Below are 16,012 nucleotides of genomic sequence, written 5' to 3'. Positions count from 1 at the left end.
ACGTGCGGTTTTTCCTGTTCTGTGCTTCACCGCAGTGGATGCATTTGCAGCACCATCTCCTGCAACCACTGCCTCTCCAGCAAAGGTGGATTCTGCAGGTGTGATAGACCTTTTTGGGGGTGCGTATCTCTCCTCCTTCGGCACTTAACAGAATCTTTTCCCTCTCAGAATAGTTTTTAGATCTTCTATTTCATATTATTTCATCATTTTTTCTTTTGACTATGTGAAGCCATTTCCATCTCTTAAATGTAAACTTAAGTTTTTAAGATCTTTTCTGTTTCTTTGCCATCATCATCTTCATCCTTATCAGTTCATCATAATTTTCAGTGCACAGCCTAACAAAACCAGATCATTTTTCATTTGAAGTCTTTGTGTTTTAACTTTTTAACTAATGTAGAATCAGCTGATTGGCATTTCCTTCTACTGTTCTTCCTTGGTGATCCTGATCTGTTGGCTAAATCAACATTTCTAAGTTCTTAAAAGCAATATAAACGTTAACTAGATAAATCAGAATTGAAAACAAATAAGACAGTCAAAGCTGAAAGCATAAGTTCTAGATGTCATATATTATCTGTAGGGTTTATTTATGTTGTTTAATATTTTAGAATCCTTCCAGAGAATTTGAAGATGTTTCACTGATTTGAATGTATTCTCCTATTCCTTTATATGTTATCTGAAGGCAGGGAGATGTACTGAATTAACTCTTGAATTACTCATTTAGAAGATAAATTTAAATTCTTCTTTAAAGGAAAGTACAGGTTTAAAGTGATTTCTTCATGACTCTCCATAAAGGTGTGTGCTTTGGGCTAAAATACCATCCTTAGCAAGTTAAACCCACATTGAGTACCTACTGTACGTTAAAGCATCATGGTATGTGCCATGAGGGAGACAAAGATGTCACAGTCTCTGACATTCAGGGCCTCAAAACTTATGGCAAATAAACACTGAACCTTGGTATATAGGTACAAGTAGTGCTGCTGCTGCTGCTTGAATTAAATTTGTTAAATTTTTTAAAAAGTTTAATAGAGCTCTAAATGGGAAAATTCTATTGTATTACCTGTGGGCAAAAATTTTAAAACCTTGATGCTGTTTTGATAGATGACAAGATTTAGTCCAAAGTTTTATTCTTAAAAAAAAAAAATCTTACTCCTATAGCGAGGTGTTAATTCTTAAATATTCTAGAACTACTTTTTGAGACAGTAAACTGGTCAGAACGTAATTCAGTTCACTCAGTCATTTCACATATCCACAGAAGACAAGCTTACCATGCAGTGTCATGTCTGTTCATTTCTCTGCAAAACACTTAAATTACTTGCTGTACTTACTGTTTACACTCTTTTACTTTTTTGCTGCGTAATGGATAATGGGTAGATGCATTTGGAAGTAGTGCTTCTGAACCCCAACCTGCACCTCAGGCTGCTCCTAGTTCGTCAGCATCTGCAGACCTACTAGCTGGTAATTAATTAAATTAAGATAAAATGGTATTTTGTGAAAGTTAAGTTTGGATATATTTTTATAAGAAACAGATATTATGTAAATTTCAAGGTGCATGTTTTTTTTCCCTTTTGAGACATGAAATTGAAAAACAAGTCATTGTATAATAAAGGGTTATTTCCCAGAATTTTATGAAATTATTCTTAAAATCACAGTTGCATGCAAGCTACACCTGTGGCCCTTTGGATGTTCCTAATATGCCTTAGTTTCAGTTAGCACGTTTCTTTTTGTTTACTAAAGAGATAATGTGCTTATGTAGCAATTTTCATCTTGTATTGCCTATGCTCATTTTTTTTTTAAGAAATTTGTGGGGAAAGATACCATGATGTTTGACAATTGATTCTGTAATATATGAATCACTCTAGGAGAAACTGTTACAGATTTCCACCATTGAGTTGAAGCCGCTGCTGCATATGCCACTTTTTTAACTAGCTTATTTCTCCATCTGAAAACCCTGAGATGATCCCACTTCAACAGGGCCATCGTGTGGAATAGATTGGCACAGATGCCTCGAATTGTTGCTTATTGCCAGGATAGGGTAGGTAGAATAAAACGAAATATTTCAAGAACTCAAAGATAGTAAAAGTCAACTACCAGTCTTCCTTGGGGACAAGGCAAAGTGTGCTTAATGATAGCCAGACCTGGAAATTTTTATTTTTACAGACAAAGCATTTGCCAGTTGCAAGACTGCAATAGCGAGTTTCAGGTTCAGGTTAACAATCAAACTCACAAGACTCTGCTGGTTTACCTCGCTCGGACTTGACTTAGAAGGGTACATGACAGTAGCATCACAGAGGCCTCAGACACTCAGATGCAGCTTCCCATGTCCCTCCCCTGTCACCACAAGGGATGCAGCTTGGTCGTAAGGTTGGCAAGGGGCTCATGAGAGTGTGGGTGACATCAGCACAGGGAAGCCGCCGTGTCTGGAGTCTTGCAGCTTAAATTCCCTGCTAGCCATGCAGCTCTTGATAGAGTTAGTGACTAGTTCTCATTTTTTCATGTAATGAACAATCCTGACACCAGGTACAGCAGGCTAAGGAACATTCATTCTCGGATCAGTAATGAGTAATGATCTCATTAAAGGACGCTCATCAACTTTCAGTGTGGTAGGAAGTGTGACAGAGGTCAAATCTTTCCTCAAGAGGCTGGAGAGGTAATCACAGCCCAGCCGTTCCCCTTTTCTTCCATCTGCCCTATGGACTCTTATTGAACAGTCTTTCCCGGGGCCATCGCATATCTTTTGGGTCTTTCTCGTCCTCTCCAACTAACCTGCTTAAACATGACACTCGTGTTTGCTGAATCCACTTCATGCCAGTGACGGCCAGTTGGTATTTTCCTGAATGATGAAGAACCAAGTGTCGACGTGGACTTTGAAAGCTGCAAATATGATAAGAGGCAGTGCATTTAACACAAACCACAGCTGGTTACTTGGGGAGAAAGAGGAGCCTCCCTGGCTTTTCTCTTGGCTTAGATGTTCTTCAGAGCAGCTTCAAACTGGTCACAGAAACTTTCAGACTCTTACTAGGCAATAAACTTATTTCAGGTTTTTAAGGTTCAGCAATAGAATTTTAACAGGCTACAGAGGTAGCATAGTTTTTAATGGCTGTTTAGGGGAAATGACCTTGTCAATTTTAAAATGAGATTACTGATTATAAACCTTTTGCTTTTAAGTTATAATTAAAGTTGAGATGGTATATGAAATCAAATGTTCTGGCTTTTTGCAGAATTCAAAGAAGTCTTCCTTTCTCTCTGGGTACCCCCTCCCCTGCCACAGATCCCAAAGACAGGTCTGAAGCCTACCAGACAGGAGCCTGCCAGAGTGGTCAGCCACTGTTGACCACTTCCACTGCTGCAGAGTTACATTGTCTTCTCCAGGGTCCTCAATCCATTTGGCCTCTCCATGCTTGCATTTTGAAATGTTGTTTCCAAAAGAGCTGAGGACACTAGAAATGGGAGCAGAGAGGCCAGTCAAAGTCTGTGTTCCCTTCCAATTCCAAGTCAGAAGTCAGTGACAGAGCCAAGAGACTTGATCCTGGGGGATGAGATAGGATCTAAAATACCTGGAACAAGCAGGAAGGGCTTTGTCACCTACGGCTGAGTGTAACAGCGGGTACCTGAGCCTCAGCTCACAGCTTGGTGTCTGGATAGATGGGTCCAGCAGGGGAGGTGCACGGAAAGTGCCACTTAAGTCACTTCACCAAAAGGAGGCTTAAATTACTCAAACTGTGTTGTCTGTCCTGAAATCTTAGTAAAACGGCATAGAAAAAAGGAGAAAATCAGTGATGAAAGTGACGATGTCATGTACATAGGTTTTATTGACTGTACACTTCCCATTTTGGCCACTGCATCTTCTTGTGACTGTTTCAGTGATGGGAAAAGTATTTCCTGTACATTTTCTTCTATTTAATTTTTAATGTAAATATGTGTAAATGGGTTTTAATGTCTAGTTTGCTTTCCAAATAATTCTTGTAATTTAATTTGTACATATCTGAGTGTCTGATTTACTTGGCATGAGGCCAACTATTCTTTCACCTTATATCATGATGTGAGGATTTTAAATTGCTTCTAATTTTTCTAGGTCCTAATTATTTGGGCTGGTTTTTCATACTTTCCTGTATTTTTCTTATAGAAAAACATTTCTATACTTACTGAGGTAACAAACAACAAGAAGCTATGTTCTCACTGAAGAATATCATGGACTATTAATATAATTCTGTCCTATGAACTAGAAGCAACTTTCCTAGCCAAAAAAAACCCTGCTAATATACACAATATAAAATCACAGTCACATTTATATATTAATCTAGCTGACAGTGGCTATTTCTAGTTTTCACATTGCCCAGACATTTTTGTTTAATGAATATCAATGGTAGAACAAATGTTGGGGCAGTATGTTATGGTAACTTACAGTGATGCTTAACACTTAACGTTATATGTGTCTATGGCGAGACATCTGCTAAATCCACAGACTGTTGAAATAAAGAGGAACTTTTTTTGTTAAGATAAATGAGTCTAATCCTATATTGATAACAAGGAATCCACAGATGTGATCAGATTCAAAGTAGGAGTTTGAACCAAAAAAAATAAGAGAGAGAAAGTTGTATTTTGTGAGTCTCTAGAATCTGATATTATTGGCTTTTAGTAATAAAACTATTTTGTGAAGGAATAAAAAAGAAAAATAATACACAGACACAGTGATGGGAGGTTAAGGCTGTCCAAAAGTAACGTTGGTTGCTGGGCTGGGGACTTTCACCCCATGCCTGACTAAGTTTAGGTTTTTTTGAGGGAATAAATTTACATGTAAATAACAAGGGAAATGCAATAAATGTGTAGTATAATTAAATATTAAAAATGATTTTTAGAGATTTTAAACCAAAAATTAAGAATCATCTCAAAATTGGGGAGAAAGCTTTATCAAAAATTGGTATGTAATTTAAAACTAGAAAACAAAGACTAAATGGGTAGTATCTTAAAAATGGGTATATCTCATAAAAGCTGGTCATTCTTCTTCATTCAAATTTACTTTAGAACTATCAAATAGTAACAATTCCAGAATTGAACTGTGCATGAAATATCATCTTAGTCATCTTTTACACCTTGAGTAAAAATTTCAATTTCTTTTTGGTGCACCCGATGTGGGGAAACTAGAGAAAATTTTAGAAAAGGCAACTATTGTGGCCAATGAGGACAGACTGAAAGAATAATTCTCTCCAAGTCATTGAAATTACTGGTAGGACACAGATGTTATCCATATCTCAGATGGAGTCTGGCTGGAAACTTGAGAGTTAAGTTTATCACAAATATGAGGAAATATTATATCACACAGTGAAGAGTAAAGCTGTCAAACTCCTCTCAAGATATACCAGGTGAAAATATAGATGTTTGAAAGATATAGACAGATTCCTGGATGGTGGATGTAAAAATGGGTTATTAAGGGAGATTAGGTGTGTTGAGGATATGCCTAACATCAAGCAAGGAAATCATGTTCTTCCATAATAGACACAATTCTTGGGTGACTGCACCATAAATCGGTACTAGTATAGGAATGTGCCACATCCTGTCTTCAATTCCAGTAGTAGGGAAGAATATGGGCCGTCCTTATGAGGCCTTTTATAGTTTTGCATTCTCTGTTAACCACATGACGCAGATGACTTTTTAGCACAGAAGTCCTTGATTTAAAATATAAAATGTTTTAAAATTTAAAATGTAAAATTTTTAAATATAATTTAAAATATAAAAATGTTCAGTGTGGGATTAATAACTAACAATTTCCACTAAATGGGAAGGTCTGCAGAGGACCAAGTCTTTCATTTGCAGTGGGGAAGGGAAACAGTCTGAAAAGTCAGATAAAAGGCTCTCAGGCTATTATTTCTAGAAATATTGACTATCTCAGATTGATCTTAGTGAATGGAATGTGTTACCAACTGACTGTACCACTAAGAATAATTGAAATGATATCACTTTATCATAATGGAGCAAATGTGAGTGTGGAGGAGGGAGTATGTGTGGGAGTGTGTTTACCTACCAAGAGTTTTAAAATTTCCCTCTCCCAGCCCAAGTGTTATGATGTGTTATGTAGACTGACTGTCAATTTTGATATGTCTGTATTAAGAGAACTTCACTAAGGTGTAGGCTGTTACCCTTTAGAAAGATACATTCATAAGACTAATCATCTGTGATAAAAAGCAGTGTGTCTGTCGATGGTTGAGCGTCTGAAGATGGTTGGAGATTCACTTATAGTGAAAGGCAGTTCAAATATGCCTGCAGGGCATCTGAAAGCCTACTGATTATTCCATTAGTTTCAATTCCATAGAACACCTTTCTTAATATAATTTAGAACCATATAGACAGACTAGTGGTTTGGGTTTTCTTATTACTTACCTCTATTTCAGGACTCTAAAATTTTTCACTTAACAAAAGGAGTTCCCCAAACTCCTTATTAATGTCTATAATTTTCCTGTTTAGCTCTTCATTTAAAGTATAGCAATAGATTTTTTTCTTTAAGATAATCAATCGGTTATTGTATATCACTTTATAGCTTTTTAATTAGTCTAGGTTTGTGAGGACACAAACAGTTCATAAGAACTAAGTATAATGGAAAAAACTCATCTTCCCAGATGTCTGTCAAGTTTATAAACCTATAGGAAGAGTACAACTCTGGCATTACTCCTGGCTGTGGGAAAGAGGCCACATAGTATTGTGGTGAAGACCCCAGGCTCTGGAAGATTCCTGTATGGAATTCTGGCTCTGCATTTGCCATCATTTGACCTTGGGAAAATTATTTAACCTCTCTGGCCTCAGTTTCCTCATCTGTGAAATTTCGTGGGGTTGTTGTGAGGATTGACCTAATGTATGTTTTAGGTTGAAAGATATAAAATTGCTGTTTTTGTAGGACCAAAATGGTCAAATATTGGCAATTTATGTGGTTCATATGGTTCAACCTAAAAAATTGCTTAGAACAGTGCCTGGCATTTGGTGAGCCTCATACCAATGTTGGCTTTACCCTTCACTTTCTTAGAGAAGGCACTAATTTTTTTTTCATTGAATAGTGCTATATATTCACCTATGGATGTTATCTACTTATTAAACTCAATAGCACTTAGAGAGGGCACACATTTTCCTCTTTCTACTACTGAATCTTGACTAGGTGTGTTAACTTCTCTTTGCATCCCTCCTTCCAGCCGTGGAAAGATAGAATTGAATCAGATGATCCTAACGCCCTTTCCAATAATAATATGCTGTGATTCTAGAATAAATTGTTTCTTCTTGGGCAAGTTTTAAGAAACTGAGAGTGAAGTACAGTTGTCCCCACATTTACCTATAACGAAGAGAACCGTACCATAGAACAGTTGCCTAACTTAACCATAGTTGTTTACGACTTGAGGTGTGGAATGTGTCAAAAAAATCAGCATTAACACAGCCGCCAATCTCCCTAAAACCAAAATGATCACATCCACAAAAATAATTACTTTAGCCCATCTTTTCTTTGTAATAATATCAATTCTTAAAGACCTATAAAATGCCTTTTCTTCCATAAGGAAAGTTACATGATGCTTATGTCACTCAAATACTAAAATCACTAAAAGAAGCCACCTTGAACTTTAAAGACCATCTTGTAATAGGTAATGATTTTCCAAATTGCAGTTTTTTCGTATGTATACAAGGAAAGCCTGAATCCATGTCGCTGTAAATTTCCATGAACAAACATGACTTGAACACTATTGCCTGCTTTATAAAATAGTAACCAGAGGATTTCAATGAAAATTATTTTCAAAATTATAAATTGGTTTTATGGAATGTAAGCTGAAGGATTTTTTGAAGCATTCTTTATGTTTTTGCGAGCAGTGTATGAAGAAGAGAAGACTTCTGGTAGTAATAAATTCTTTGATAATAGAACATCAGCTAATGTCTTGTTAAGAAATCACTTCCTTCACAGGTTGCATATTTTTGTACAGAAGCAATATGAGTGAGCTCTGCTTTTGCTTCTGTCTGTTGATTAAGAGAAACGATTTGCTTCCAGCCTTCAAAAGACAAATATTTAATTTGAGATTTGGTTACTTTACAATAGTCTTTGATTTCTCCTCACCTTTTATATTCAAAAGTGTCCTTCATTCAGTAAGCATTAACTCAGTGTTTTAGGCACTATGCTGAATATTAGCGGAAAAGGCAAGAAAAGACACAGTTCCTGACACCAAAAAGCCATCCCCAGGGTGGGGATTTGGGAGTAGGAATAAAGAAACATGATGGGAATGGGATGGAGATATGTACCAGGTGCTGAGAACACAGAGGCAGAGCACATCAGTCACTGGTACTTGGTGTGGGAGGGGCGGGGTGGCTGCGGCTGGTAGCAGTGGGTGGTAGTATAAGGCAAGGAAGTCAGAGCAGGTATCTGACTCACTGTGATAGTGGGTTACAGTAGCAGCCTAGTTTGCAGGAAGGGGAGGGGGCCAGTGGGCAGAGAAAGAAGGGCTTGATTGCTATACAAAGAAATCTGCATTACAGTCATGTGTCGCTTAACGATTGGGATGTGTTCTGAGAAATGCATCCTTAGGCGATTTTGTCATTGTGTGAACATCATAGAGTGCACTTACACAAACCTAGAAGGTATAGCCTACTACACAGCTGGGCTGTGTGGTACTAATCTTATGGGACCACCGTTGGTCTGTCATTGACCAAAAAGTCGTGATGCAGCACATGACTGTCTATGAATTTGGAAGTTATGGGGAGCCAGTGGAAGATTTTAGAGAAGTAACTTTGTCAACATTTTCCACTCAGAAAGATGACTCTGGCTGTACTGCAGAAACTAGATTGGAAGAGGTCCAGACCAGAGGCAGGAAGCCCCCCAAGGTGACAGTTGAGGAATCCTGAGAGCTGTGTTGGGGGACAAGGGGTGGGGGAGCTAAACTTGGCAATGGCAGCAATGAGACTAGAACATGTATGAAAGATATTAAGGAGGATCTGGTGGCAGAGTGCATGCATATTTTTCTGATTTGTATTATTATGCTGAGCCAAGGTGTACAACTAAGCATTTTCTAGACCTGGTATTGTGATTTAATGGCAATGTGATATAATGAGAATAGTTATCTGAGTTTTAACCCTAACAGTACCTTCTTAGCTTTATGTACTCCATTGTAACAATAGACTTGGTTGCCACAGGTTCTCTTAATAAGGGTATATATTCTTATGTGCTATCTTATTTCTAATTAACTTAAATCTCATTAATACATGACAAATATCAAGATACTTGAAAAACTTTTAAAAAACTAACTTCCCGGGCTGTCATTGACTTCTCACCTACATGCATTCAGTTCCTTTTTGGTCTTCTTTAATTTTTTGTGACTCTGTTTTAATGGCCTTGACCCATCTTTCGATGTTTCTGCTTATACTTTTCGGGAACTGTTTTTTCCAGGGTTTGGGGGTTCCTTCGTGGCCCCTTCTCCGTCACCAGTGACTCCAGCTCAGAACAACCTGCTACAGCCCGATTTTGAGGCAGCTTTTGGAACAACGCCTTCAACTTCTAGCGGCAGCTCCTTCGATCCATCAGGTGAGGCAGTGATTTTCAAATATTCTTTTTATTCGTTCTGACAATTAAATATACCACCTAAGGTTAGTATGAAATCAGAAAATTTATAAGCACGTATTGAGTAATAACCTGATTTTAAAACTGTTCAATTAATCTCTCATTCTGTAACGTACATAAATATTTTCAGTACATTTTGGTAGCTTCAAGAATAACCTGCAATCCTGTTCTGTGTTTCTGTTTTTGATTTTTAGCAGAAATCTAACTTAACGTGCATACACACACACCGTCTGTTTGCTTGAGCTTACATACACATGGCTTAGAGATGGTTAAGGGACAACAAATGCTTTGTACTAAATCTTCGTACAGTACCTGAATGTGTGGACACTCCCGCTGCTGTTGCTTACACCCTCTGAAGCTTGCATGGCCCTTGGTTTTATGAAGTTCAGACACAAATAGTATTCTTTGCCTCCCTTTAACCTTTCATCCTGCTGTCATTTTATTTGTATTCTCTTCCATTCTATTCTTCCCATGCTGGGTCCTTACTACAAATTTTCAATTGGTGAGTTTTTGGCAATTAAATGTGTTTCAGAGACACCCTAAATATATCCCTGCCTGACAATTTGGTTGCTTCTACTGCCAGTGCCTAGTTGAATGTTGTCCTTCTTCAATTTAGAATTATTATATAGTAGTTTTTATGGTAAGTATGCATAATTTTTTGATAAAAATTAACAACCACAAAATCTTTGACAGGATAAGTTATTTGCAATAACTTATGAAAATCCTGAGTCTTCATTTTGAATGGTCTGTCTGTATTCTAGGAATTAAAGTGGTAATTTGTTATGTGATGATCAGGAACCATGAATAATGGCATGATTCCTAATGCTTAAAGTAGTGTTTACTTTAAATATGCCCTTAAAGTTAGAACCAAAGTGATTGCTATAATGAAAGAAAAAAAAAATCAAAATTCTTCTAAAATAAGTAATAAATACTTATTACTCGATATTGACCATTAGATCAAGTTTTATTCTGACACTGATTTCATAGGAAACTAGGAGATTCAGCCTTCTTTTCTCATTTAAGAATTATTTTAAAAGTAAGCATCATAAGGGGGCCAGCCTGGTGGCGCAAGCGGTTGAGTGCGCGCGCTCCGCTGCGGTGGCCCAGGGTTTGCCAGTTCAGATCCCAGGCGCGCGCCAACGCACTGCTGGTAGAGCCATGCTGTGGCGGCGTCCCATATAAAGTAGAGGAAGATGGGCACAGATGTTCGCTCAGGGCCAATCTTCCTCAGCAAAAAGAGGAGGATTGGCATCAGATGTTAGCTCAGTGCTGATCTTCCTCACAAAAAGGGAAAAAAAAAAAAAGTAAGCATCATAGGATTTCAGAGTAACTCATTTAGGCTTTGCTATGAATCCCTGCCGTTTTGAATAAAAACTGTTTTAGTGATTGTTTTTAGTAAGAGTAAGAATGGCTATGACTTATTGAGTGCCTGTATAGAGCAGGCCTTATAATAAAGACATGACATATATTATCTAATTTAATCTTTACAACAAAGCCATGTAGTATTGATACTCTCCCCATTTATAGATGAGAGAACTAAAACTCAGTAACTTTCTCGAAGTCACACAGCTAGAGAGATGTGCTGCTGAATTTGAGCCCAATTCTGACTCCAAAATCTGTGCTTTTTCCTGTACATTACACAAATTTTCTTTTCCATCTTTGTTCTTGGTCATTAGTATTTCCATACTTTATGATAGCCATGTGTAGAGATGTTCTTCTTGGTGTTATAGTCATGAAAAGTGTGAATTACGTCTTCTTTTATAAGATTGTATATTCACTTGTTTCCATAGTTTTTCAAGAGACAGTTCCCCTTTAATTTTGCATATGGTCTTTTTTGTTGTTGTCAATTATTCTGAACCTGGTCTGTTTGATTTCCAGTGTTCGATGGTCTAGGTGATCTTCTGATGCCAACCATGGCACCAGCTGGGCAGCCTGCACCCATCTCAATGGTGCCTCCCAGTCCCGCAATGGCAGCGAGCAAAGCCCTTGGGAGTGATCTTGACTCATCTCTTGCCAGCTTAGTAGGCAGTGAGTAATAGTTTTCTTTACCTGAATCATATGTGAATTTTTTTTTTTTTGGCCTTTCACATGTTTGGTTTCTGGATTCACTTATGGCTGAGTGTACCAAGGAGTGGACAGAAATGCTTAGTGCTTTACCCAGTACAGTTTTTTAGAAGGTAAACGTTCGGTATGCCATTGTCTCACAAGTGATACCCATGCCATTTTTAATCTAAATTACCAAGGGTATGATTAGGAAGCATATACAGGTATGAAACCAAGAGCATTATATATCATAAGTACTGTACTTAATTTTTCTTTTCACTTGGAAATAATAGCATAGAGTAACTTAAATGTAGTATATTTACCAATTGAGTATCCAAGTAAGTTTCAGTTATTCATTCAACAAATATTTATTGAGTACCAGGCACTCTTCCAGGCTCTGGAGATAAATCAATGAACAAAATAGGTATAAATTTCTGTTCTTAGGGTGCTCAGGAAGGGCAGAGACAAACGTTAAACATTTTCAAATAAATAAATTCTATAGTATGTTAGGTCAGAAGTGCCAGGGGGAAAAACAGAACAGGGAAAGAGGAATTGAGAGTGCCACAGAGTGGAAGTTAGAGTAGGCCTCACTGAGAAGATAAAATTTCAGCAAAGATTTGAAGGTAAAGGAATGAAGCATGTGGATACCTGAAGGAGAACATTTGCAGGCAAAGGAAATAGCCAGTTCAAAGGCACTGGGGCAGAAGATTGCCTGGCATGTCCAAGGAACATCAAGGAGACTAGTGGCTGGAGCTGGAGAAGTGAAGGAGAGAGTCTAAGGAGATGAGGGCAGCTGTTATAAAGATTGGCTTTTCTTTTAACTCTGAATTTGATTTTTTTTTAAGAAGAATGAGTTTACCATTGCAGATACCTTTCATTTTACTCAAGGCTCTATCAAAAGTTTAGTAGATCATTGATATAGACTTCTTTTTCTATTCATTTTCCTATGGGCATATTTTTTTTTCCCATTCATTTTCCTTGGTGTGGTCATCAATGAAAATGCTTTGATGACATCCATGGAGAGGTTATTTGAATATTTCTTCCTACTCTAAAATTCCATCTCACTGGTGGATAGTCTGCAGTGGTGACTGCTTTTGCTGGACACTATAGTATAATGTACCACCCAGATCCTCCCTCAGAAATAAAGGACTTAATGCCTCCAGCTGCTGAGAGTGCCACCAGCACTGCAGGAGTCAACTGCCTTTGAGAATTATCTCTGCTGAAGAAAGCTGACCCACTAGAGGAATAATCAGACAATCTTGATAAAGAACAAATTTGAAAAAGTCACACTTTTTGGTATCAAAACTTCTACAGAGCTACAGTAATCAGGACAAATGGTACTGGCATAAGGATAGAAATATAGACCAATAGAATAGAATAAAGAGCCCAGAAATAAACCTTACATACATTGTCAATTTTCCACAAGGGTGCCAAGACCATTCAAAGTGGGAAAAGACAATCTTTTCAAAAAATGTACTAGGACAACTGGATAGCCACATGCAAAAGAATGAAGTTGGGCCTCTTCCTTATACCATCCACAAAAATCACTTCAAAATGAATCAAAGATCTAAATTTAAGAGATAAAACTATAGAACTCATAGAAAAAAACCTAGGTGTAAATCTTCATGACCTTGGATTAGGCAGTGGCTTCCTAGATATAGTACCTAAAGTATAAACAAAAATAAATAAATAGGAATTCATCAAAATTTAAAAATTTTGTGTGACAAATGATGTCATCAAGAAAACAACCCACAGAATGGGAGAAAATATTTCCAAATCATATATCTCTATATATCCATAATATATAAAGAACTCTTACAAGTAAATAATAAAAAGACAAATAACTCAAATTAAAAACTGGCAAAGGACTTGAATAAACATTTCTCCAAAAAGATATACAAGTGGCCACTAAGTATATGAAAAGATGTTGAATGTTATTAGCCATAAGAGAAATGCAAATCAAAACCACAATGACAGACCACCTCACACTCATTAGGAAGGCTATAATCAAAAAGATAATAACAAGAGTTGGCTAGGACATCTAGAAATTAGAACTCTCATACATTGCTGGTAGAGACGTAAAATGATGCAACCACTTTGGAAAACAGTTTTACAGTTATTCAAAAGTTAAACATAGAGCTACCATATGTCCCAGCAATTCTACTTCTCATTGTATACCCAAGAGAATTGAAAACGTATGTCCACATGACTTGTACACAAATATTCATAGCAGCAATTTTCATAATAGCCAAAAAGCAGAAACAACCCAAATGTCCATCAGCTGTTGAATGGATAAACAAAATGTGATATATCCATAAAATAATTATTTAGCCATAAAAAGAAATGAAGTAATGATACATGCTACAGCATAGATGAACCTTGAAAACATTTTGCCAAGAGAAAGAAGCCAAACACAAAAAGCCACATATTATATGACTCCATTTATAGGAAATGTCCAGAACAGGGAAATCTTTAGAAACAGAAAGTAGGTTAGTAGTGTTCCGGGGTCTCGGGGAGGAGGGAATGGGAGTGACTGCTAATGGATATGGGGATTCTTTTTATGGTGATGAAAATGTTTTAGAATTAGAGTGTGGTGATGATTTCGCAACCTTGTGAGCATGCTTTTCCACTGAACTTTACTCTTTAAAAGTATAAATTTATGATATGTGAATTATATATCAATTTTTTTAGAAACCTCACCTCACTATACACCCATTAGAATGCCTAAAATTTTAAAAAGGGGAAAAAAAACCCCTGACAGTACTATGTACTGACGAGGATGTGGAGCAACTGGAACTCGCACACTTTGCTGGTGAGAATGGTATAGCCATTTTGGAAGTCAGTTCAGCAAATTCTTATAGTTAAACCTATACATATTATATGACTCAATAAACCCACTCCTAGGTATTTATTCTAGAGAAATGAAAACATATATTTACACAAAAACCTGTACATGAATTTTTATAGCAGTATTATTTAAAAATGCCAGAAACAACCCAAATGCCCTTCAGTGGGTAAATATATAAGCTGTGGTAAACCCATTCTATATAATACTACTTAGAAATAAAAAGAAATGAACTATTGATAAATACAACAGCACAGATGAATTTCAATACATTATGCTAAGTGAAAGAAGCCAGACACAAAAAAATTATTTACTGTATGATTCCATTTATGTGATATTTTTGTTAAGACAAAACTGTAGGGACCAAGAATATATCAGTGATTGCCAGGGTTAAGGAGTAAGGGGAAGTTTTGATTACAAAGGGCAGCAAGAGAGAATATTTTTGAGTCATTAAATTGCTATGTATCCTGATTGTAGTAATGATTACATGAACCCATGTATTTATCAAAATTTATAGAAATGTACACTCCCCCCAAAAAAGCCCACTGAATTTCACTATAAGTAAATATTGTTTTAAATTAAAATATAATATTCTAAAACTGAAAAAAAAATTATCTACACGTTCCCTGTCAATATTCCAGCATAGTTTTTTACAGAAATTGACAAGCTGAACTTAAAATTCGTATGGAAATGCAAGGAAGCCATGAATAGCCAAAAGCATGTTGAATAAAGAAGAATAACTTTGGAAGACTCATACTTCGTAATGTCAAAGCTTACTACAAAGCTGAAGTGTTTAAGACAAGTGGTACTGCGTAGGAATAGCCGTATTCATCAGTGGAATAGAATAAGAATCTAGAAATACACCAATACATCTATGGTCAATTGATTTTCAACAAAGGTGCCAAGACATCTCAATGGGAAAAGAATCATCTTTTCAACACATGGTGCTGGGACAACTGGATATCTACATGCAAAAGAATGAAGTTAGGCTGCTTACTCCAAAAAAATAAACCCAAAATGGATCATAGAACTAAATGTAGGAGCCAAAACTATATAACTCTTAGAATAAAACATAGGAGTAAATTTTCATGACCTTGGATCAGGTAATGTTCTTAGATATGACACCAAAAGCAGAAGCAACAAAAGAAAAAAAGAGATAAATAGGACTACATCAAAATTAAAAACTTTTATGCTACAAGTGATACATCAAGAAAGTGGAAAAACAACCCATAGAATGGGAGAAAATATTTGCAAAACATAAATCTGATAAGGGACTTGTACCCAGAATAAATGAAGAAATTTTATGACTCAATATTGAAAAGAAAAATAGCCCAGTTTAAAAATGGTCAAATGATTTAAATAGACAATTCTCCAAAGAATGTATACATGTGGCCAATGTGTGCATGAAGAGATGCTCAACATCACTCATCAGGGAAATGCACATGAAAACCACAGTGAGAGATCACTTCACCCATTAGGATGACTACAATAAAAAAGGGAGATAATAACCGTTGTGGATGAGGATGTGGAGAAATCGAAACCCTCTAACG

The 16,012-nt window shown here is 36.7% G+C and overlaps 1 protein-coding gene across 1 annotated transcript in view; it reads left to right on the top strand.

Moving 5' to 3' along the window:
- Positions 1–16,012, top strand: part of SNAP91 (synaptosome associated protein 91) — a 152,787-nt gene that overhangs the window by 116,327 nt on the left and 20,448 nt on the right. The window contains exons 20-23 of the mRNA XM_087443835.1: positions 36–119; positions 1,372–1,455; positions 9,404–9,538; positions 11,453–11,602. Of these exons, the coding sequence (XP_087299961.1) occupies positions 36–119; positions 1,372–1,455; positions 9,404–9,538; positions 11,453–11,602 (453 nt within the window). The remainder of the gene's footprint in view (positions 1–35; positions 120–1,371; positions 1,456–9,403; positions 9,539–11,452; positions 11,603–16,012) is intronic.

The sequence above is a fragment of the Ceratotherium simum genome, chromosome 19, assembly GCF_057802395.1.
Source record: "Ceratotherium simum simum isolate JZ-2026a chromosome 19, ASM5780239v1, whole genome shotgun sequence".
NCBI classification, from domain to species: domain Eukaryota; kingdom Metazoa; phylum Chordata; class Mammalia; order Perissodactyla; family Rhinocerotidae; genus Ceratotherium; species Ceratotherium simum.
The sequence above is the reverse complement of the archived record's forward strand: the minus strand, read 5'-3'. Positions and strand labels throughout refer to the sequence as shown.